Source organism: Amblyomma mixtum, chromosome 3, assembly GCF_055824585.1.
Source record: "Amblyomma mixtum isolate Tamu chromosome 3, ASM5582458v1, whole genome shotgun sequence".
Taxonomy (NCBI): domain Eukaryota; kingdom Metazoa; phylum Arthropoda; class Arachnida; order Ixodida; family Ixodidae; genus Amblyomma; species Amblyomma mixtum.
Window position 1 is genome coordinate 189335708 of NC_143014.1, and position 24713 is coordinate 189360420.

Here is a 24713-nt window from a genome sequence, read left to right on the forward strand (position 1 = left end):
AGTGGTCGGGCGTGTTCGTCTGTGACAATGCGGTGCTTGGCAAGCCGGGTTCGTCGCACATTCGATGCTGATGAGAAACAATCGCTGTACCTTTGAAGAAGACTGCGTATTTGGTCTTGTCTGCTCCGGGGTAATGCCGGGTTGATGTCGAACGTGGGTTGACGGCCTTGGTCTGATGGTTCTGCGGGTTGGTCGGGTAGGGCAAATACGTCTCTGATGTCTGCCAGCTCGTCGAGGAAAGCGATCGTCGTGCCTTTGTTTAGATGCCGGTATTCTTCGGTGAAGTTGGTTAGCAACACCTGGCCTTGGCCATTTCGGATTTGGGCGACTCCCCTTGCGACGGCCAGTCCTCGATCCAGGAGTAGCTGGGTGTTCCCCTCGATGACGCCTTCGGCAGTTTCGACGTCTCCAGTACCTGTGCAGGCGAGGACACTCGATCGGGGCGGCACGCTCAATGCTTCGTCGAGGACGTTTAAGGCAACGTGATGAGTTGCGTTCGTCGCAGCAGGTATGGCATTCTCCGTGGAAAGCTTGATCGACTTAGATCGAAGGTCGATGATCGCCCGATGTTCATTCAGGAAGTCCATTCCCAAAATCACGTCTCGCGAGCATTGCTGTAAGACCAGGAAGGTTGTAGCATAGGTTCTCCCATTTACAGGAACTCTCGCGGTGCAGCGTCCTGACGGCGTAATCAGGTTACCACCTGCGGTGCGGATCAACGGGCCATCCCAAATTGTTGTCACTTTCCTGAGTCGAACAGCGAATGGCCCGCTCATGACTGAGTAGTCAGCTCCCGTGTCGACCAAGACAGTAACCGCGTGACCGTCGACCGTAACTTCAAGGTCACTTGTTAGCGTTTTCGTGCTACACGTGGTCTTCGGTGTACGATCTCGGCTTCGTCGGGTAGTGAGGCTGCGGTGGGCGTACTCCGACGTTACTTCTATGGGCAGCGGTAAAGGCGTCAAGTCTGGTCGCGTCGTCGTCGTCGTCGGTGTTGTCATCGAAGTTGTCGTCGAAGTTGTCGTCGGAGGTGTCGTCGGAGGTGTCGTCGGAGGTGTCGTCGGAGGTGTCGTCGGAGTTATCGTCGGTGGAGGATCTTTGTCCTTGCGCTTAGAAGCAACCTCACCTCCAGAGGCTGCTTTATTCAGTTTAACCTTCGGGGGCTGGGGGAGCGTCCACGCACAGCGTAGCCTCGGCTCGGAGATACGAAGCGCGGAGACGAAGGCGACGGGGAACGTGATAGGTGGCTGGGTGGTGAGCATTCTTCCCGACGCAAAAATTCCTCAATTTCGGCTGGTCGCTGGCCGGGTCGGGGTCGTGGAGCGTCGTAAGAGAACCCTCGGATGTCCAGTCTTCTGTATGGGCAGTGCCGGAGGACGTGACCGGCTTCGCCACAGTGGAAGCATAGTGGGCGGCGCTGGTCGGGAGTTCTCCACTCGTCGCATTTCCTCGGCTGCGCGCGTCGCTCGTAGGACGGGCGGGTTGGGGCGAGTGGGCGGCGGTCCAACGCAGCTGGCTGAGGGCGATAGAGGCTTGGGTCCTGTCGTCGAGGGGCAGGACGGCGCACAGCTGCGGCGTAAGTCATGGCTGGGGGCTGCAGAGGCTGCGTGGGTGTCGGCGTCACACCCAAGGCCTTTTGAACCTCGTCCCGGATGACGTCAGTGAGCGATGAAATTTGCGGCTGCGTTCCCGTTGGCAGCAATCGTCGGAGCTCCTCTCGCACAACTTGACGTATAACATCCCGCAGGTCATTGCTGTTAGCGGTGTCCAGGCAGCTTGCTGAGAAAATGCGCTGCTGGCGGTCATACTGGCGGGCTCGGGCATCCAGAGTTTTTTCCATCGTGGATGCCTCTTCTACAAATTCCACGACAGTTTTCGGTGGGTTGCGGACGAGGCCGGCAAAGAGTTGCTCTTTAACTCCTCGCATGAGCAACCTTACTTTTTCTTCTTCCTTCATGTTTGCGTCGGCACGCCGGAAGAGACGCTTCATTTCCTCAGTGTAGACAGCAACGGTCTCGTTTGGGTGTTGTATGCGAGATTGTAGCAGCTGCTGGGCTCTCTCCTTTCGCACAACGTTCGTGAAGGTCTTTAGAAGCTGCTCCTTGAAGGTTTCCCAGTTCGTGAGGTTAGCTTCCTCATTCTCAAACCAGACTTTTGCTGGTCCCTCCAAGGCGAAGAAGACGTACCTAAGCTTCGTAGCATCATCCCAGTTGTTGAAGGCAGCCACACGGTCGAACTGTTCCAGCCATTCTTCGGGGTCGGCGCCAGGCGAAGCGTCGAAGGTTGGTGGCACCCGGGGTTGGTGAAGAATGATTGGAGCCGTCGGCTGGGGCAAGCTCATGGTGGACGTTCCTGCTGGCTTTCGTTTCCGGGTAGGGTCAGGCAGAATCCCGAACTCAGGTGCGTCTCCTAGCAGACGTCGGCTTGCGCGGTGGACTGGACTCAGGTCCTGCGGTGAATGACTCGAAGGGCTGGCGTCGCGACTTGCTGGGGGTGTCCGGTACATGGAAGGCTACCCAGCACCTCCACCAGATGTCACGTTGTAGTGACGGCAGTCCAGCGGTCAGGAAGACACCAGAAATACTTGCAAACGAAGCTCTTTATTTGGGCTGACTTGCGCCCGCAAAAGAACTGACTCACTCGGTGGCGGCGTAAGCAACAAGCGTGCTCGTCAATCGTCGAACTACGAATGTCCGCTGCTCGCGGCATCGTTCAATTTAAAGCCGCCAAGGAAACTTCGAGATAACAGTTCGAGATCATCTAGAGTAATCTGGAAACACGTAGATGCCGCTCTTCGTGGCTGTGATCAATCGAGATTAGTCCGGTCGCTTCTCGCGTCACAAACAAAAATGATAACAGCCCTTTCCTGCAGCCTTGAGCGTGAACGAACAAACACTACAATGATACGTGGCAATAGCTTCGATGCCAGCACAGCCACTTGCTTTCTAGTTAGAAATCAATCAGTAGAGCTGTAATTACCAAATCAAAATCAACGAGGTGCTTTTGGAAAAAATTCAAAAAATTGGCTGGGATTCAACCCGACCGAACCTAGTTTACAGAGTGGAAGCTTGATTAAGCATTGTCAAACACGGTTTTCTATTGTATGACGTTTCCTCGTTCTATCCGTCGCCAACGCGCCCTGTCGACGTTCTTTGTTCACAAGAATCGTGATATTCAATCAGCCGCCTACGCTACACAACCGAACCACCAAGGATCAGCGCGCGACTCCTCTATGGCTACCTGCGAACGTCAAGCAACGCTTCGCACTGCTTATTATCTTAGCAGAGGAACAGCGAGTCACGTGGTTCATCGCAACTGCGAAGTCAGCGCTGCATCGCGGCGTTGTTCAACGCAGTTGCGGAAGCGAGCGAACGCCGCCGGCTCCGCGCGCCGCAACTGCGCCGAGGCGCGGCTAGTCACATGGTATGACGTCACAGGCACACCCCTGCTCCGCCGCTTGGAGGCCATTTTTCGGGGCGACATGACCTTGAGGTTTTGCATGGGAGGAGTGGAGCTTCCGCTCTAAAATTCAAACTTCATAATATAGGGGCGTCATTTTTAGCAGTGCAATATTCGGGCACCTAAAGAGGCCCAAGTCTCGTTTCAAAGTTCGACAAAGGTGGCTATTTTTTTGCTGCTCATGTCACTACGAAATTTTCCCCAACGCAGGGCTCTGAAAAAAAGGTTTGACAAAAATGAAAAATAAACGTACTCTATCGCGGAAGAAAAATGATGACTTGCTTTTTATCAAGTGCTGAAATACTTCGGAGCAATAGCGCAAACAGGACAAGGGACCAAGAACGAGTAGACACACACTTCTTGGTCCATTGTCCTGTTTGCGCTATTGCTCCGAAGTATGAACCAACAAGCCCGAATTTCAACGTTGCTTAAATACTTGCATATGAGCTCAAAGAAAACTAATGAGAGAGAAAACAAAATATTTGTGATGCGTAAGAAACCCCTATCGAGCAAGTTCCTGGATTGAACATTCACGAAGTGCCCAACGACGTGCTGCTTCCACTGCGCCCTCAGTCCTGCCCAGTTACAATGTGCTCGCTCCACCGCACGTCTTCAGGAACGGAGGCCTCAAGCACTTCTTTGTACTTTATTTTACTGCGAAAACGGAAAAAAAGAAACTCAATTACAGAACCTTTACGGACTTTCAGTCGCAGTAATTTATCAGCATTAAATGCGCATTTCTTGCAGCCACAGTATCGCTACTTCATGATAAATAGCGGACACAAGTATGTCTCTTAGTAAAACACGTTGCGGGGCTAGTTGGTTATGCATTTTTTTTCGTTAAAATTTAAGTATGTCTCGCATCCGCGTGCGATGGGGGCATACGGGGCGCGTCCTATAGCAGCCAATCACTTTTACAAGTTTAGCAGTGTTCACACTTTTCTCGTTCTGTTTGTATTCGCAGGTACAAATGGAGCATTCCTTTAAGCTACAAGACTTCGGCAGCGAAAAACAAAGTCAAACAGATCTGGCTTCACGACGAACAAGGTCAGACGCGCGCACGAAGCTATATCATCTAAAAAGCTGTTTGCCTGCCTCAATGGCGTGTCCATTCACCTAACCTCGCTTTTCCTGTGGTCATCTACCGGCGGCAGTTACCAGTGGTTTCTCTACACATCTCTTTGTTTTTCTGAAAGCACGCCCTTAATTCGTGACGTTTTTTTTATTTTACACACGACGGGAAATTTTTGCCACCTTTGTCATGAGTACGTGTTGGAGTCATAAACGCTGGTAGCCCTACGCGACACATATTCGGTCATAAGCTGAATGCTAAGGCAATTAATCGCCTTAGCCACAGCGACTCTGTCAATAATAGCAATGCAGTAGCAAAAAAAAAAAAAACTTTTGATATGGCTACCGCTTCTCCTGTACCCTCAGCCGCTCCCCGGAAATTTATATACACCCCCTAATTTCATCTCCTGAGAAACCTTTGCCAATCTGAGCTTTGCTGCTCGCCGTCTAAATGCACATAATCTGTTGGCTGCAGCGGTTTCTCTGCCGCTTACGAGCATAAGCAGAAAGATCGCGCAATGCAGAAGGAAAACTGGAAGGAAAAAACGAAATCCGCAGCAGCATATCTGTAGGTGTCGAGCCCTTCTGATAATAACATCGTATTTAATTGCGAAACTCTGGAGCCCCCGGGCATTTTATTAGCATAGGTCTAAGCTCCCGATTACTCCCAGAAATTTGCGCTCTTCAGCACTGCCACGCGGCACATGAAAACTGAGAGACGCGGTTTGCTTGTGAATAGCTGCGGCTGCTGTATACGCTCAAAAAGATGATCCCCGACACACCTTATTTCGCAGTGCAACGCGTCGGGATACATAGTGCGCCAGTCAGTCGCGTCTTGAGGCCTCGAAAGCGAAATTGCTGGATTTGTGGCGAAGTGGTTGTGTCTGTGTGACTGGTAGGTGTTCGTGGCTTTGATAGCGCGTTATAATTTCTGGGGAGCTCAGAAACTACAGCCATGTGACGTCGCATCGCTCACGGCGCAGATCTTGAGCACTCCGGGAAAGATTAACGCGCTATGTATACTGACGCTCATACTGCGGGTTAAGGATTGTTATGGGTACATTCATGGATCGTACGCCAGGGCTACGACTGTGCAGGAGCAAACCCTTTGATTAAGCACTCAAACGCTTCGTGGCGAGAAACACGTTTACTGCCACGCTTCCCAAGCCGTTCCATAACATCAACGCGACCTGCTATGTCACCAGCTATAGCTTGCGAGAGGTTACGATCGGCAGTGCCGTTTACTAAGCCGCTATACCAGTTGGTGTCCTTTTTCAAAATGTTTAGACTGTATTTCGTTGACTTTGTCGTCCAGTTGTTTAGCCCGTTGTGCCTTAGGCTGTGCGGGCTTGGCATTATTACTTTTTTTTATCTGCCCTCACTACTTTATGTTTGTGAAATGAAGATAAAAATTGGTTCTAAATATTGGTTTTGAGGAAAGGAAAGACACAGTAACTCTCACTTCTCGGTGGGCATCTGAACCGCGCCATGAGAGAATGGATGGAGGAGGGAGTGAAAGACCGCAGAAAGAAAGGGGCACCGTAGTGGAGGGCTCCGGAATAATTGAGCGCACCGCACACGGGTACCGTTGCGTTTCGCCTCCTTCGAAACGAGGACCTCGCGGCCGTGATTGAACCTGCATCATCAGACTTATGAAAAATGCTCTGCTAGGAAATATAAAATACACGAAAAGCTACGCTCCTGTTCACCCTTGTTAATGAATCAAGGTAAAATGAGAAATCATTTGGGAGACAAAGGCTTTCGTGGTATCCAAACTCTGATTTTACTCCGAGTATCATCGTGGAAAGTGGTAACCGGCTTTTACAGTTCCCTTTTGTGTCGGCTTTGGGAACACTGCGAGATGACAAGCCTTTCGTCCACTTCGAGAAACTGCGTGCTGTTCGCGTTAGTCTTTAAAGAGGGCTTAATATCTCATTGTCGGCCTTTCGATCATGAAAGTGACTGCGTTGCGGCAGCGTACAGAAAGTGAGCCCAAGTGCAGCTTTTTTTTGTTGTTTTTGAGCATACTGACGCGCACCTGGGGGGTGTGGTCATGCGAGGTCGACCACAATATGCAGGTGGCACTCAGCCCAGTTCGCACTCCCGTCGCTGCTACACTCCCCCCCCCCCCCCCCCCCTTCTCCTCCCGCCCTCCGCTCCCACTGTTAGATGCGGCACTGCAAACCTGTTTGCGTTTTCTATGCAGCGCATTGTCACCTTGCCGAGTGTTATTCAAAGCAACGTTTCTGCCTTCTCAGAATGGCCGAGCTGTCAGCTGCGAGAAGAGAGGAGGCGTTTGGCAACGCCCTTCACTTTGCCGTTATTACCGCATTGTTACCACACGAGTACGCTTGTTTATTTGCATGCAACGGTCGATTTTGTTTTTCAGACGAATTTCACATTTACGATGCCGGGCAGCATGGCTGGGTTAAATTCAATGTGAACCAGACCGGCTACTACCTCGTCAATTATGACCCGACCGACTGGCAGCGGCTCGGAGAAGTCCTCCAGAAGCATCACGAGGTACGTGTCGGCAGAGAGAGCGCCAGCGTGTAATTTGGAAGTCGAGAAGTTTCACGGCTTCCGCCAAACTGCGAAACCAGCATCGTCGTGAGGTTGAGACGTCGCGTGACCAAGCTGGTAAGGACGCGAGCGGTTGCAAAAATCGCGCTGCTGTGTAGCAAAGTTAGCTGGACAGAAGCGCTTGCACACCACTATTTCTTCGAGTAAGCTCCTATTGTTTACCGTAACAGTTTTGGGTGAGGAAACTAAAACGAACGCTACTCTGTACTAAAAAAAAAGTCTGATTATTGTCTGACGGGTGAGGTTTGCATTTGTTCTGACTACAGCACTTTTGCCCACGTGCGATCATCATCGCGCTCGCTGATCATGGTTTCCAGCATCGGGATGCGTAAAAACAGGCGCATGTGCACTGAGTGAAAAATTCTCGGTAGAAATCTTCTACAGTGTTTCCAACAAAACCGTTTTGGAATCCAGCACCTTAGTCAACAAGCTTTCCGTTCTGTCGAAAAAAATTTCTGTTAAAACACAGTGTTCGCTCCCTTTAAATGTTTAATTCATTTTAGTGAAACGTTATTCAACCGTTTATTTGCAACATTACAAAAACCTTAGAAGAAAAAGGGCATTAAGAACATCGAATTAACGTTTAACCACAACAAAAACCAGACATAGCCCATGGATCCGTATTTCGACGCAAATTTAATTGAGGAAAAGACCCTCGCATCTCACCATATCACCAACACATGTCCTTGTGCAAAGAAAAAGCGTATTTGGTTGCCAACTTGGACAAAAAAATGGTAGAGTTTTAACTTAGTTAAACCGAGTAGGACGCGCGAAAGCACTTGAGGCAACACCACTTCAAAGACGACTGCATGCAAGATCAAGATCAAAGGCCAAGGGTCAAAGGTTGAGGCTTCACACATACCTCGTGTTTTTCAGCTTTGCTAGTGAAGTAGTGCTTTCACACTAAAAACATGGAGGGCGCTTATGTCTCGCCTTTAAGAGTAGAACGCGATAGCATTATCCGGACCCGCCGCTTATCGTCACGCGTTATCGGCAGACGTGTGCAGAAAGTAAAGGGGGGGGGGGGGGGGGGGGGGTGCCAGTTCCGAGCGTTGACTGAGCAGCTGCGCAAGGCCTCCGCCGCTGGCGCTCTGTCAAAACGGTCAAAAGGTGAGGCTTCACATACCTCGGGTTTTTCAGCTTTGCTAGTGAAGTGGATCTTTCGCACTAACAAAAATTCATCGTTCTGGTGCGCATTGCCCTGATTCCCGTCTCACATTATTAAAACATGTTACATGTCTTATCTTGACCAAGTTGTTTGCGAAGAGCTGTTTATACATGAACATTAAGGTAGGACCCTGGAGGCAACGAGACTAAGGAATAAAAATGCTGCTCAGATTATAAATACGTGATGGGCATTGTACACTAACCAAAATTTCTTAGTTGTTTATCTAAATTTGCGGCTGTCGCCGTAAATTCGTCTCCTTTTTGCCGCCGACAGTAAATTCAGGAGGCGAAGTCGAAACATCTGGCACTGAAGAAATTCCGTCTTTTTGAGTGCATGCCGACGGCACAGCTCGACAAGATAACAAAGAATCAGTAAGGTCGCTAGAAAAACTCATCTGTGCTCAAAAATCTTTTTTTTTTTGGCTGCGAGCCTCTTTGAATCCTTTTGAATCGGTTCGAACCGGAACGGAATGTCGCGTGATACGTGGAACAGAACCCGAAAGACAGCCTGCAGGCGAAAATATGAAGTGGGATTCCAAATGGTCCCACTTGCTTTTAAGTGGTGCCACTTCAAAACGAGTGGTTTGCAAATGGTCCCACTTGCCTTCAAGTGTTGCCACTTCAAAGCAGGAGGTTATTCAAATGGCTCCACTTGCTTTCAAGTGTCACCATTTGAAAGCAAGTAGTTTTTACAATTGGTACAAGTGTTCCCGCCTGCCACTAGACCGCAAATGGCCACAGCTTGGCATCAAGTGGAATAACGATCCATATGAACAGTTACATATCCAACAAACAAGCCAGGACTAAAATAGGATTCTTAAATTAAGAGCTCTCAGCAGCTTAACCTAATATATTTTATTCATCATTTGTTCAATCACTGCGGTCGAAATTATATGAAATAACTGCGCTCAATAGGCTAGCGCCACTGACCCCAGTATGAGAATCGCTTAAGTAGGGTATATATATTAGAGCAGAAGTGTGTTCCCTGGATGTGTATACATGAGCTAATGTAATTGTTGCCCGACTATGGTATGTCTCTCTTGTGTGTGATGTATGCTTGTGTGTGTCTTGATTTCCATGACAGCATATGCATGTAAACATGTTGACACCAGGCTCAGCGCCGCTCTGCAGTCCTCACAAACCAGTTTTCCTTTTGCATTTTAATGATATGTAAGTTGATTAAAGGCGCAATCGGAGCCAGTTTCAAAACCCAGTTCGAACCATCTTAAATATCCAATTCCATGGTTCTAAATGAAATTTACAATTTTTTTTTTAAACGGGGCGTTCCGAAGGATCCCGTTTGTCAAGTGGTCCCACTTGCTCAAGTGGTCCCACTTGCTCAAGTGGTCCCACTTGCTCAAATGGTCCCACTTTGCCAAGTGGTTCCTGTCCAATAACACATTTTAAGTGATACCACTTGCGAAATTTCCACCTGGACGCCACTTTGCCTCACAGGCAATTTTGAGGCGTAGCAGTATTGTTCTGAAAGGCCGCATTTTCCATGTCCTGACAGCTGTCAAGCGTCAGAATTCTTATTTCAGGCAGATATTCACCAGCTTGTGTCCATACTATATAGAGGTGTACCCAATCCTTGAGAAACAAAGATGGCGTTTCCCAACCGAACAACGATTGTCACCAACCTGAGGGGACGTGCTAGCGGTGGAGAGGACCGTGGCCGCGTGGAGGATGCATGGAGGTTATGCTGGCCGTCGGCATTGCCGCGCAACTTAACTGTCCTGAATGCTTTTTCATTGCGACGTACATTGGGGCTACGAGGAGTTCTGCAGCTGACATATGTTTCGATGGGATCTGATTTGGGCCATCGCTCGAAAGCTGACTTTTTTTTTTCCTTCGGGGGCTTCATTTGGAGATTTCAGAACTGCAGGATCCTATCTGTTTTTCTGCGTTCACGCCATATTCGAACACAATTACACCGGCCGGTCGACACTAGTAACTGTACCTCTGCTTTATTTCCTGGATGGTTTCTGTTATTTCACCAAGTCGTTTCACTTTTCATACCCGTGAAGCCGCTCGTCAGTGGTCATTTCCGTGCCCTGCACAGTAGCGTAGTTCGCGTCGTGGGGTGCATAGAAAAAAAAAAAAAAACTCTGGAGGGGCGTTCGCGCGGCCAGCCATTGCAATTTAAGCTCTTTTAAAGCCGTACCCTTAGGTCTCCTCTATTTGGCTGCACTTTCTGCACCACTTCAGGAGGTGAAGCACTCGATTTAACAGTGCAGCTAGCGCCACCTGCGCTTCAGCGCTCGATTTGACTTTCGTGCTGCACGAGTTCTGCACTTCTGCACTAGCCTCCCAGCGAGTTCTCTTCTCGTGCAAGTAGTGCAAGGTGCTTGGCGCGCTCCGTAGCAGACAAGTAGCAGACGGCTCCGCGGTCATGCTTGTTTTAGTGAGTGACGTTGAGAAGGCCGCGTACCCGTGCTAGGCGCGGCATCTGCGTAATGCACTCTCGCCTTTCAGCCTCGCACATTGCTTTACACCATTTCTCTTTTGTGTGCAATTATTGCACGCGCAGCACGATGGAGCATGGTGAGATTCTTTTTAATGCGTGCGTGATCGCAATGTTTGTGATGACTCGCTGCTACATCATCCGCTCCTCCGTTACAGTAGCGAGCTGACTTTGAGGTCGCTGTCAGCCTATGCCTTCGCCTGCCAGTCAGCCTCTGATATAGTCACTCCGCCGCCACCTACTGCCGACAGTGAACGCGAGTTGTTGAGTTCAAATAAGCCCAAGTTATCAGGCAACTCGATCTTTTCTGCTGTAATTGGCGGGCTATCCCAAATACATTTAGGATATATAAGTGCGACAGCCTGAACCACGCGCACAAACTGTCAAAGCTAGTCTCGAGCAGCGGTCTGAATAACCTCTTGACTCTTGAATTCAATTTGTTGCCTCTTCAAAGTGCCCGTTGACTCGGTGAAGGTCGGCCTGCGCCACTTTGCACAACGCAAGGGAAAGGGCGGCGTCAATTATTCGTCACTTTTGGAATTAACAAATTTCATGGCCGCTCCACGAGGTGCGCCACTTCGAACAAACGCACAGCGTTCAATAACAGCTAGCACAATTCTGCGCATATATTTCAAATCACGCGGCAAACACCAACACACATACGGCCGCGGCAGGTGAACGTCTCTGTGCTTTTGCACTCGATATGGCCGCTGCACCGAGAGCAGTAGTGTCAGGCTACATTCGCACCGCAAGAACTGGCGCTGCACTGGCACGTACGGCACTAGTGCAGAAAATGCAGCCAAATCGAGAAGACTCTCTCTCCTGGCATGACCAAGACTCGGCCCTATAGCTAAGTGGGTCCGGCTTTCTCGCTTCTGTTTTTCGTGACTGGCTTCAAAACTCCCGTGAAGCTGCTTCCTGAGTTTTTTTTTTCTTCCTAGGTAGAATGCATATTGCAGCTGGTGTAGCATCCAGCCATTGCTCGATTACCCATTTAGTGCTATTTTACCCTCATCTTTTCTTTTTTGTTGTTGTTGGTTCGCGTTGCGGCAACATAATGGCGACATTACAACAGTCTCGCGTATGTATTCAGCAGGTTAACGCAAAGCTATTAGACTTACGCAAGCTTCATGGTTTCGTGAACTTTATTCATAGCCATCGAGCACCATGGTGTGGGCATGAGCTAGCTAGTCTCAATATGCGTTTCTTGCCCCAAGGCAGCAACATCATGAGCTACCAAAGAGGAGAGAGGCATGCTGTGCATGCCCTACAAACACTACACTGACAAAAATTTCACCAGGTTACGCGAGTGGGTTTCTGGAAAACTGTAACCAATTTTTGTTTTTGCTGCTCCCTGTCATCAGTAGAGAGGGAAAAAGGGAAAAAGTTTGCATAATTCACCAAAACAAGCTAAAAAAATAAGATGTGTGTCCATATTTGGTGCAGCAAAGCACTACTTCAATGTCATTCAGGTGGAGCAAGTGCATTGTGATGGCGATTCATTAGCTGCACTCTTGTTTAGTGTTGTCTTAAGTGGTAAATTACTAATTCACTCCAATGTGTTTGGCATTTGTTTCAAAAAAGTGTTCTGACTTCGTATTCAACCACGCATTATATGGTTGCACCATGAACGACTGACGTGTCAAGTAAATGTGAGATGCACAACAGTGTACCTCTCTGAATGGGAAGAAAAAAAAAGCCTGTCTTTCTTTTTTTCCCTCAGGAACTCACACCTGCCGACAGGTCCAACTTGTTGTACGATGCCTTCCAACTTGCTTGGTCCAACCGCTTGTCATATGATGTTCTGTTTAACATGACTCAATACTTAATCCATGAAATGCACCTTATACCATGGTCGACGGCTCATGGGTCCCTGCTTGCACTGACTCATCTCCTTGAGAACACTGAAGTTCGGCGTCCTATGCAGGCAAGTGCACTTTCCAAGTTACTCCAAAGGTTCAAAATGCGAGTGCCAGAATCAGAATTCATTTTCTTGTTTGGTGACTTACATGCTTTTTGTCCTTTTCTCTTTCTTCTCTAGACATATATACGCAAGCTGGTAGACCCTATTTACAAGACACTTGGATGGGAAGATGGAGACAAGCACATGAACAAGCAAGTGTCATACACTTGATTGTCATTATGTCGCATTATCATCAAAATATTCGGATGGTTGTCAGAACTCTTGAAACAGTACTTTAAAATGCAAAATCTCGAGAAGTGGTTGCATTTAGTTGTCAGATAATTTAATAATTAGTAGCCCTGTCACCAATGGTGATGAGAGAGAGCTGAAGGCTGAAACTCATGCAATGTCTGACAGACTCCTTCTACTACACTGTTTGACTTCAAGAAAATACCAAAACAAAAATAAAACGCCAGCAGCAAAACAAACACACCTACCAGAAACAAGAGTAAAAACAGTAATAAGAGAGAGACTTAAGTTATCGGAACTTTGCACAATTGTGTATTTCAAAGCATTTTCTTTTCAACTAGAGCAAAAATAAATAAGTCAAATGTGTAACATTCTCAAAGGCATTATGGAATGATGGTCATTTCTTGTTTCAGTATGCTGAGAAGGGTCATATTGGACCTGGCGTGCCGAAACCTCCATCAAGAATGCCTCAAAGAAGCGAAACGGCGTCTCTCAGCATGGGTGGATGGTGGGCAGTGAGTACATGTTGATTATATATATAAAAAAGAAACTGCTGTCACTTTGCACCATGTTCTGTTAGTACTGAGGTTAAGATATTGTGTTTAACACTGAAATGATTAGAAAGCACTGAAACAATTTGGGCAAAAAAATCAACTCTTAACATTTCTGTCATGTTAGAAATGATTTCAAGAGTGCATTTCTATTTCTTTATTCTACTGGTTCTCTTAAAAAATTCTTCAGTCTTCTGTGCTTTGTGTCTGGAGAAACAACCTTAATTATGATTGCAGTAGACTTCCATTAATTCAAACTTCGAGGAAGCAGATTATCCAAAGTTCGCTTTGCGGGATCGATCCCGGCCGCGGCGGCCGGATTTCGATGGAGGCGAAATTCTAGAGGCCCGTGTACTGTGCGATGTCAGTACACGTTAAAGGACCCCAGGTGGTCGAAATTTCCGGAGCCCTTCACGACGGCGTCCCTCATAGCCTGAGTCGCTTTGGGACGTTAAACCCCCATAAACCAAACCAAACCAAAGTTCGCTTTAATACCATATAAGCTAGAGTAGTTGTGATTTTCTTCGTAGGTATATATGCATACAAATCGTATTGTGGAATATATTTTCTGTGCAAAGATTGTTCTAAAAACAGTACAGCATAAAATGTAGGTGAAAGGCAATGATTTCTTTATTCAGTCAACGGAACCGACTGATTTAAAAAATCGCTATTAATAATATGTGGTGCTTGCTCATTAAAACCTTGTTGATTTATATTTCAGAATTATCTGAAAGTTGTCTAGAAAAAGCTGCCAAAAAACCGTTTCGCAGCATAGTAAATTTAAGTGGTGAAAAAACTCGCAGGAAGGTTACAGCTGTGTAACGGGAGATTCAGCGACAGCTGTTGAGGTATTTAGAATTCGCAATAGATTGAGGTCAAGAATTTCAGAGCAACATGCATATGCATACAGTTATAGAGCACTCATGTTTGCCACATCGGCGCACCTACTATTTATCGCCTACCTGGCTGAATCCACCCGTTTGCCTTCAGGTAATCTATTTCTTTTTTGCGTAGCGCCACAGAAGGGCTGCTGACGCAGTTTTCTTTGTCATTGAAAATGCTGAACGCTTCAAAAATTTCTCGGCTCTTTTGAGTCTTAAACTTACGCATCACACTTGTTCTTTCTAAAAACGCCTTGCATGCTGGCTTGTGTGAGCAACGGCGAATGTGGTCAGCTAGGTGACCTCAGCCAGATAACGAGTGAGCTGTCCGGCGATGCAATTGCGTTCGTTGAGGCAGCGTCCCGTCTGTCTGATGTACCGTCTGCCACAGGCGAGGGGGATGCTGTATACAACACCAACTTCACATTCAACAAGAGGTTTGATGTGCTTAATTTTGCACATAGGCCTCTTTTTGGCATCATTCACCAGGCGGTACATGCGTCCCAGCTTTTCTGGGGCCGAAAATACCACACGCACGCCACACTTGTCGCCGACCTTTTTGAGGCGGTGTGAGACCTGATGTCAGTAGGGCACAACGACAGGTCGCTGTTTGGTACGTGCGTTTTCGCTTGGCTTGCACCGCCCACCAGATTTCACCTCGCGAATCTGGGTTTCCACCACAGATGCCACAATTTCTCCTGGATACCCAGCCTTATCCAATCGCCTTAGTTGGGCATTGACGCTGTCACGCACTTGATGCTAAAAATATATATAGTATATAGTAGTACAGTATATAGTATATATAGTAGATAAAAATATATCACTTAAAAGTGGTGCTAGGCAGGAGCCTATGCACACCCCCTTTTGTATACTATAGCTGTTTGTGAAATAAACCTGCGTTGAAGTCCAGCGTTCGTCCTGTCTCGTCTACCTTCGTCTCTGTCTTTTTAGCCGCTGGAATGTCTCACAATAGTACTACCAACCAACTAGCCCAACTTGCTACGCTTAATGCTATGCAGAAGGCAGTGCGTGGGAGAAATTTGGAAACGGAAGTAGCTGGCAGACGATTTTTCCATGGTTGTTTGCATTCACTTCGGAAACCCACCTCACCTATTCCGGTGACAACCATCGTTCGGTAGTGTTCTAAAGCCTTCTAGAACACTGTACAACTGTACTTCGGATGCCCATTCCTCCGCTCCCTCCTCCTCGTCCTCCTCCCCCGTGGTTCACCCCACTTCACCGGATGTCATCAGCAAGAGGCGCTCCGACACGTAAAACCATGTGACTGAAAAGAGCTTGCCCGCATACCACTTTTTGAAAGCATTGGCACGTAGGTATGCGAGGCGCCGGCGTGGTGTGCGACGTACAGGACTGCTGCCGTGCGCTGAATTTGCCGGTATTGAGGCCTGCCTTGCGCACGGCTTAAGTTTGCCGACAGACCAAGAAATTAAAGCGTACAAATCTATGAGGAGGTGTAACTGCTTGACAAGCGAGCTTGCCCAAAAGCCGTGCTGAGGGTGCTGACGGCAGAAATGCCGTTTTTAAAGAGGTGAGCAATTCCACGTGTCTGTGCGCTTAGTTAGCTTAACTTGTCATCTCTATCTACTGAAAGTGACGTGTTACTGAATCTAGCGGAATCGGCACATCGCGTTGCTGCGATTGCAGTCATGAATCCCGATCGAAGCATAACTGCTCCAAAATGGTAAGGGCTTCTGCGTATTTTTGCACGCCGTGACGCGTTAGTGGTGGAGCGGTAGTGGTGGGCAGCAGAAAAGGCCAGAGGCACACCAGTGAGCACACGAAACGTAGAGCAGTGGGAGCTGACGATATCCACCGTCGCCGCAGGCATGGTCATAGTATATTTATGTTTCTCTATGGGCTGGTGGCGATGCTCAGAAAGCGAAACTATGTGGCAGCAGCAGTCCTGCGATCGTCGTCAAACCCAACCAGACGGACGTCCGTCGAAGATGTTTTCGTTCATGCCTTTCGTTGCGCGCACGTCAGTGGTTGCGCGGGAAACAACGTACTATCGCGATGGAAAAAACGCGAACAGAGAGGAGCCCAGGCGCTCCGCTGTTCGCATTTCTTTTCATCATGCTTAGGCGGTAATGATAAGGCGCTAGAGTCGTCCGTGGTGCATTCTAGGGCGACTCTAACTTCTTTTTCTTACCACCCAGGCAAAAGCACGATCAAAAGAAATTCGAACAGCGGAGCGTTCGCGTTTCTTTCATCGCGGGAATGCATCTAATTTAGGGTGGAGGAAATATATCTGGACGGTCCCTTGCCGTGATGCTCATACATATACCTCGACATGCAAACGCTTCGCTTGGGGACCGAACCATCCGTGTTGAACGGAGATGGTAGTCACAGTAGGGCCATGGCCATATTTTCAGCTTGCGCAGCGCTGCAGCCATGCTGGGCCATGACCTCGGCCGCCGCTCTCTAGACCTTATGCGAAATGCACTGCCATCTAGCGGTCGCCGCGCGCGATCCGCCATGTTGGAGGATAGCCGCCGGATTCACAGCACGTACTGGTGCACGCTCGTCGCGCGCGCTCGAGTTTCACCGTCCTCAGTAAGCCCACATATTGGTTAGTGCCTTGCTGTACGCAGCAGGGTCACAACGACGCCCAGGGAGAAAAGGAAAGAGGGCTTGATTAGAGCGCATTTCTATTTTTGGACTGCGATTCCAGACATCCGCGGCACAAATGTTGCAGAGCCGTCGCTACATGTCGAGACATCACGCAAGACATTTCGTTATCGCCATGTAGCAAATGAAATTAGAAATAAGCTTTGTAGGCAAGAAGAAAATATCACACAAATGCTTTTTTTTTCCTGCGATTGCCCGTGAAGTGCTGCGATTATTGGCCTCGCAAGAGAGTAATCGTGATCAGCTGTTCAGTGGTACGGGTCGCGCTTTGTGGGAACCGTCGCTCCTAGCGTTATCCGCCGCAGCGGTTACACGCGTTAGTTTTTAGTGCGAATATTTTTTCCGACGGAAACACCAGCAAGGGTCAAGTGCCCGTGACACGGAACGTTTGCGCTCTGCAAGTCAGTCAATCGTTTCTGTTAGGCCAGGGAAAGGTGCCTATTTTGTGGAGCGACGGCTTGTACGCATGTAGCGATTTTACTTAACCGGCCGGTTTCCACGAAGCCGTGTGTTGTGTAAAAAAAAAAAGGATCGTAAGGGAAGCCGCTCAAGAGGTACCATATAGTTCCAACTAGTAGCGGGAATGCACAACACGTGTACAATCCTCCAAAAATCTCAGTGCACAACTGCTTGCTCGTCATGGTAAAACCGTAGACACTGCTGCATTCACGGGCTGCCTGTTTTTAACGGCGATGGACCAAGAATGGTAAACACTTGTGTGGTGGGGTCGTGCGGGGACCTAGGGGTATATGTACCCGGTAATAATAATAAAGCGTTTCCTTTTTCTGTCTACGCACTAGGGCAAACAAACAAATCCTGTATGAACTTTTCAAGGAAAATGGAAAGCGTCGGATGTTGAGAGGCCACGTTTTTCGACACTACCAGCATGTGAGGTTTACTATCGTTTGCTTTCGGCGCCGACGCAACACATAGAAAATGTTACCACAACAGCAATTCAAGCGGCACGCCCGTTCGCAAAAAGTATCGAAGCAAATAAAAACTGCCTCAAACTAGACTGAAATGCGCACATTTTTAGCCGTAAACGAAAATTACACTTGCTTCGTACATTTCTTGGTGTTCAGCGTCGGTAAACTGACGTAGGACTCCGTGAAAAACTTGTAGCTCCGTACCCTGTGGCGTTCAGAAAGTGTTTTGGACGCGTAGTAAGTGTCTGCGAAGTCACTTGGAAATTTGGGCAGCAGAAACAGGTCGACTGACCATTCAGTCATGTTTACAGGCTCAAGTGACAGGAAATAAGATTTTCGAGCCAGCACAGCAGTAAGGAAGCTAACGCGGGGCACGCCTAAATCCATAGAGCAGAGGCGGAACGAGCTTCAGTCATCCTCCAACATGGCGGATTTCCACTGGTTCTTCTTTTCTCCGATAGATGGCAGCAATTTTGCATAAGGTCTCTTGCCTACCGGAAACATTGCAGCAAGAAAAAAAGTTTTAATTAGGCGAAATTGCGCTCGAATCAAGCGACTCTCAGAATTTAAGATTTGTTTGAATTAAATGGAAGTGCAAATTAGTCAAGTTTGAATTATCGCGAGTCTGCCGTATACGCCATAAATGCCAGAATAGAATTGAAGTGTGAATGTAAATAATTGCTGAACTCTGCATGTAACTTCTCTTTTTCCATGCCAAAGGGACGTACCAAGGAATATTAGAGGCGTTGTTTACCGCTATGGAATATATCAAAGCAGTGGAGACCACGAATGGCAGTTTATGTGGGAAAAATACCTCAAGGAAGTTTCAGCTCAGGAAAGGATAAACCTGCTTTATGGTCTTGCCCATGTAAGGAGTCCACCGCTAATCCACAGGTAACATGCCCATTTGCCATTTGTTGGAAATGGGATATGTCATTTGGTTCTGGACACTTTTATTACTTTTTGAAGGCATGTGGCTGTTAGGTGTAACAAAATTGAGCGTCACCATATGATAGAAAAAAAAGAGATGAAAAGCATGAAATTTTATGAACTGCTGGAAAGTTGCATGATCAATTTTTTGCTTCTTGTTACCAAGCATATTTTAATGGTTTTAATGAATGCTTACATTTTAATTATAATACATGAATGAATGATGGTATGGGGATGATGATTGTTAAAGAAAGCTTGCATGTATCATTTATAAAAATATAAAGAATTTATTGACGTCTCTTCAACAGCTGAAAGAGCACCACTTATAGCCCTGGTTGAACACAACTGTTGTTGCTTACTTAGCCAGCCACAGAAGCATAAAATGTAGTGCGGCTTCTATGTTTTTACTTCAAGATAATGCAATGCTGTATTTACAGATACTTGGCTTATGCAATGAATGAGAGCTATGTGCGCAGGCAAGACTTCTTTAGCGTGCTCTCATTCCTTGCGGGAAATCCAGTTGGCCGTGACATTGTTTGGAAATTTGTGCGGTACAAGTGGGACAGACTTGTTCACAGGTAAAAAACTGGGATTCAGGTAGCTTAAAATAGAATTTGCAAACTGTGGCCTGGTTGAAATTCAGTGATAGCCTCATATAAACATTCATCATACTTTTTAGGTTCTCATTGAATGACCGTAACTTTGGAAACGTTGTGAAGACTATATGTGATTATTTCACAAAGCAGTTTGACTACAATGAGGTAAGTTGCTGCTTTATTCTCATTATTTTGAAACCCAGAAAAGAAAATTTGCCTTAACAAAACAATGAAAACCCACAGATGCAAGCCTTCTTCCACAAGAATCCTAATGCTGGTGCCGGCAAGAGAGCTCGTGAGCAAGCTTTGGAGAATGTCCGCAACAACATTGCGTGGATCAAACATCATGAACCTAGTGTGGCACGATGGCTGACAACCAACGTCATTCCAGAGCCTTGGGAGAACATGCGATTGCCTCGACATGTCATTCCTGCAAGTTATGACATCACACTTGAACCAATGCCTGCGGAAAACATTACAGTGGGCTCGAGCACAATTAGGATCACAGTAGTGAAGGCCACCAGTGTTCTTCTTGTGCATGCAAAAAATATCAACATTACAAGAACAACCGTCATACGTCACAAGCGAGATACTTTTGAAGAGGTGCTTCTTGGTGATGAGCCTTTTTTGTATGTGGAAAATGACTACTGGGTCATACAGACAAGGGATGTTCTTCCCCCAGGAGGATATGTGCTCAAATTTGATTTCAGTGCTTCTATGCGCAACTACCTGAGCGGCATCTACAAGTCAAGTTACTGGGATGAAGCATCCAAAAGCAACAAGTGAGTTAGAACAGGTTAGGAAAAAGCTAGTGTCTAGGGAATTGTTCAGAATTCTGAAAATGCGAAGCCACTCAAACTGCCCCAAAATATTTTGCTTTGTCTAAAAGGAAGCATTGATGCTCAAGTAACCATGGCATATATCATCAAAATAAATTGAAAATTTGCTTTATTTTCTCATCCACCCAATGAATGAACTCGCAGTTGCCTAAACTGTCAAAACTAAATAAACAAAAGGCGCATTATTTGAAGGCAGCGATTTACAGAACAAAATTTAGCTTCTGAAGTATACTCTGTCGAACTGACTATGACCTGCAATGGGCGAGCAAGAGCTGTAGTGAGAGATTTTTGCTTTACAGCAGTTCAATTCACCACAATCCAATGTGTCAAACATAGGACGCATTAAAGGGAACCTCAGTCTTTCAGTCTGCAGTTGAATGTGTAACCTTGCAGCATCATTCGCCTCTCATTGCTAGTGAAATGCACTCCACCTTCATCCTGTGTGCTGTAGGTCATACAAAGCACTACTGTACCTCCTGCCAAGGGCACATTTAATTTTAATGGCACAATAAATTGCCTTGTAAAGTGGACAGCTGTAAAAACAGTGTAAATGACCAAGGTAGCTCTGCTCAAATTAGATCATTTATTTCAGCTGCTATGCAAGGACCAGAAGCTAGAGAAAAAAAAATAACAGCAGAGTTTTTCAGGTATTGCTACCCCTGCTAGTGTATTGTACTGAGGAGTACTTTCTCAGGGTTTAAGCAAATACTTTTTTGTTACTTTATAACTCTATAATAGCGTGCTTATTTAAAATTTTCTACAAACATTGTGACTGTGCCATAACCCAAGCTGTTGAAGTTTTTATTTTGGCAGTTGTTAAGTGCTTTATCTATGTCGTCATGAGTTGTTCAGCATTGTCTATTTTCATACAGTACTTACTTTGCAGTCTGTATTGATATCTTCTTCTTTTTCAGATATATGGTCACCTCACAATTTCAGCCCACATTTGCTCGTATGGCATTTCCTTGTTTTGATGAGCCAGGATTCAAAGCAAATTTTACTATAACTGTCATTCATGATGCAGAAATGAAGGCCATATCCAACATGCCTGTTGATAAGGTAAGTTTTCACCATTAACTGCAATGCTTGCGGAAAATGAAATCTTGACTGTGATAAGCAAGAATGAGGAAAAATTACCATGGTACAAGCTTAGGAAACTTTTTGCCATCACCTCTTCGGTCATATGTCTTCATAACTGCACATCATTTTTTGGATATTAGTTTTGTTTACTGCTGGGATGTTATGTGCCATTAATGGCAGAGGCATATATTCAGAACCCTTTGTGACAGGCTGCATAGAATCCTGTCAAGCCAAGCACATGAAATGAGTGCAAAAAATTGTTTTTAATATGGGCACCTTCATGTTTTATGGTAGCATTGGTATGGCTTCAGTGAATGTATGTTTTTGTTAGCTTTCTTGGCAAACATGAGTGTGTTAAATGGCTTAAAATATGCTAATTTGTTTACATTATGATTTCTTATGACAGGAATGGGAAAAAAAAAAGTCCAAGTGAGGTCCTGAAAACAGTGTTAAGTCACCATGTGAACATTTGAGAACCTGGCAGAAATTGCATAATTAATCATCTGAGAGGGTGGGAATATTCTTTGCTCATTAATAGTTTGCTTCTTACAAAAATCTGATATTGAAAAAAATTTTCTTCACTGTGACTGAAGGGGATAATGTAGGGCCATTTTGAGTCACCCAATTTCTGAATTTATTTTAGCTGTTTGGCCCAAACAAATACTTGACTGGTTCAAGATATGCTATACCAACTCTGCAAGCACTTTATGCTCCATCAGACTCTTGCTTACTTTGAACTGACTATATAACAGGTTTTGTTTTTCCTTTCTTCACAGATCCGCAACCTAGATGACACGAGGGTATCCACCAAATTTCAAGAATCCCACAAAATGACAACTTACTTGGTGGCTATCTCTGTCTGTGATTTTGACTACATATCAGGAAACACATCAAGTGGCACACCAGTAAGGCATTGTTGGAGATGTTTGTAAAAGAATGCTCTCATTGGTGTACTGTCACTAGTCTGCTCTAAGAAGCTAAGGATACCTCTTTTTTTTTTTTCCTTTTTCAGGTACGAATTTTCGCTCGCCAAGAAATGCTACCCCATGCACATTACGCACTTTCAGCCACTATTCAAGTTCTGGAACTTTTTGAAAATCAGTTTGCGATAAGATTTCCACTTCCAAAGCTAGGTAATGAGATGAACATTTTTATCTTGATGCTCTCAGTTTCTAAATCATGAAAAATACAGCACCTTGTTGGACTTGAAAGGTGCTATCCATGTATGGAATTGTAGACAGTTTACAGGCCTCACTTGAAATGGGCTGAACGCAGGAATTCATTGTTGTGATGCTGCAATCTCCAAATACAAGTTTACATTGTAAATAAATCTTTACTTTTACCAGTGCACTGCATCTGCTGAAGTGTTGATAAACTTTGTTTTTCAGACAGCATTGCCATTCCGGACCCTCAGGCAGCTGCAATGGAGAACTGGGGCCTGATCATGTACAGTGAATGTATGATGCTCTACAACCAAAATATGACATCCGTCTCTGATCACTACAGCACTGTAGAAGTCATATCCCATGAGTTGGCACATATGGTTTGTAAATTTTATATTGCAGCTTTCATGTAAAGATCATGCAGCAGTAAATTTTAGTGCATAGTGATTTTCCTAGTTCACTAGCTGTGCCTTCCATCTGTGCAGTACAAGTCCTTTGAGCATGATTTTTCATGCATGGAGGGCTGCGACAGTTGCACAGTAGCTAGGGAATTGCAGAGTTGACCTCAGGCAAGCTGGTTCAAGTTGCGCCTGCAGTCACACTTCTGCTCAAAACTGCATGAATTGGGCAGGACTAATTTGCTAGTACATCTCTGTTGTGAAATCTTCAGAAGGCTGGGGATATATGAAATAATATCCTTCGTTTTCTTGTGACTTTTGGGAGAGCATTACAAATAAAAATTAAAAGCCGAGTTGTTATGCGTTGTGTGATAATTTAATAGTTATCTATGAAAGTGACCACTGAAAGTTTGAGATAGATTCATCTAATGGCTCTAGCATATACTACATGAAAGCCTTTATTCATTTTTATTTTTGCCTATAAAAAATTTGCTTTATATAGTGTTGCAGTTTTAATAATAATAGCAGTTATCGTCCACAAAGAAGTCTCTGCTATGGTGTGAAATCTCCTTTCTAGTTAGTGCAATATGCTTTCTTTTCCCTTTTTTTCAGTGGTTTGGAAATCTCGTCACTATGAAATGGTGGGATGATCTTTGGCTGAATGAAGGATTTGCTACTTATAGCTCACACAAAGGAATTGAACTCGTTGAGCCAACTTGGGATGCAGTAAGTCTGTTCATTTTTATAAATGTATATGTACATATCAGAAATACTAAAACTGTTTTACTGTTTTCAACATTTTGTTAAATATCTTGGCTAGTAAAGTAGCTGTGACAGTGTGTTAATTTGACCAGGTTTCTTTCAAAAAACAATATCAATAATAGTGATTGAGTTTTATAGTATCACATGAGGAGGTTCTGTTAAGAACTGTAAGATGGACCTCTGATTAGCAAAAGAAATGTAACTGATATATGGCAAGTGATAAAAAGAAAGCATAAATAAAGCACATGAAAGTAAAAGATTTTAACAGAAGCAAACATTGCATGGACTTATAATAACAGATATATATAGAACAATTCACATTTACGAAGTTGCAAAGAGCAGGAAGACTGAAGTTATCTAGGAACAGTACAACAAAGACTAATAAAAAATAAAAAATACGCATGAGCATAATAGAAAGCACACTTCAATATCAAAGTCAAGAATGACAATGCAAGATTGTCATTTTCAGCTGCCTGAAAGGCTTAGTTGTATGCAAAAAAATTCTTGTCTATATATGTATATGCGTCCTGCGGCGGAAGATCGTTTTTTATGCAGTGGGAATAAAACCAGGCTTTGCAGGAGAGGTAGGCTATGGTGATGACGCATCGTAAGACGTCATTAGTTTGGTTTCCAGAGTTGTCCTGTGTAAACGCTTGTGAATGCCTCCTTTCCGCTGGTTTTCCACCTACCATGCACCAACTGGCCCAACAAGCTGCGCTTCTTCAATACACAGCTAAAGATTTTTCTACCACTTTATCAAGGCATACATAGATCCAAAAGGCAGAAAAAACTTGCAGAGAAAAGATGTGTATGTGTGTCTGTCTGTCTGTCTGTCTGTCTGTCTGTCTGTCAGTCCATACATGCACAAACACACTCTACTTGTATTACTCTTCAAGAGATATTCCAATAATGGCTGTCTCTTAATCTAACACATCACAGTTGTGAAGGTTTGCCCTGTTGCCATTATGTGAAAAGGAGCTACAGTCATGGGCGTCCGGAGGGGGGGGCAAGGGGGGGCGGCTGCACCCCCCTGGAAAATCAC

At 45.8% G+C, this 24713-nt stretch overlaps 1 protein-coding gene across 1 annotated transcript in view; it reads left to right on the forward strand.

Annotated features, from left to right (window-relative positions):
- Positions 1 to 24713, forward strand: part of LOC149353034 (uncharacterized) — a 174630-nt gene that overhangs the window by 103153 nt on the left and 46764 nt on the right. The window contains exons 11-24 of the mRNA XM_089582230.1: positions 4424 to 4506; positions 6920 to 7053; positions 12468 to 12671; positions 12786 to 12859; positions 13310 to 13411; positions 18624 to 18797; positions 19271 to 19411; positions 19513 to 19594; positions 19673 to 20211; positions 21183 to 21327; positions 22125 to 22253; positions 22361 to 22481; positions 22737 to 22891; positions 23522 to 23635. Coding sequence (XP_089438356.1) covers positions 4424 to 4506; positions 6920 to 7053; positions 12468 to 12671; positions 12786 to 12859; positions 13310 to 13411; positions 18624 to 18797; positions 19271 to 19411; positions 19513 to 19594; positions 19673 to 20211; positions 21183 to 21327; positions 22125 to 22253; positions 22361 to 22481; positions 22737 to 22891; positions 23522 to 23635 — 2197 coding nt within the window. The remainder of the gene's footprint in view (positions 1 to 4423; positions 4507 to 6919; positions 7054 to 12467; positions 12672 to 12785; positions 12860 to 13309; positions 13412 to 18623; positions 18798 to 19270; positions 19412 to 19512; positions 19595 to 19672; positions 20212 to 21182; positions 21328 to 22124; positions 22254 to 22360; positions 22482 to 22736; positions 22892 to 23521; positions 23636 to 24713) is intronic.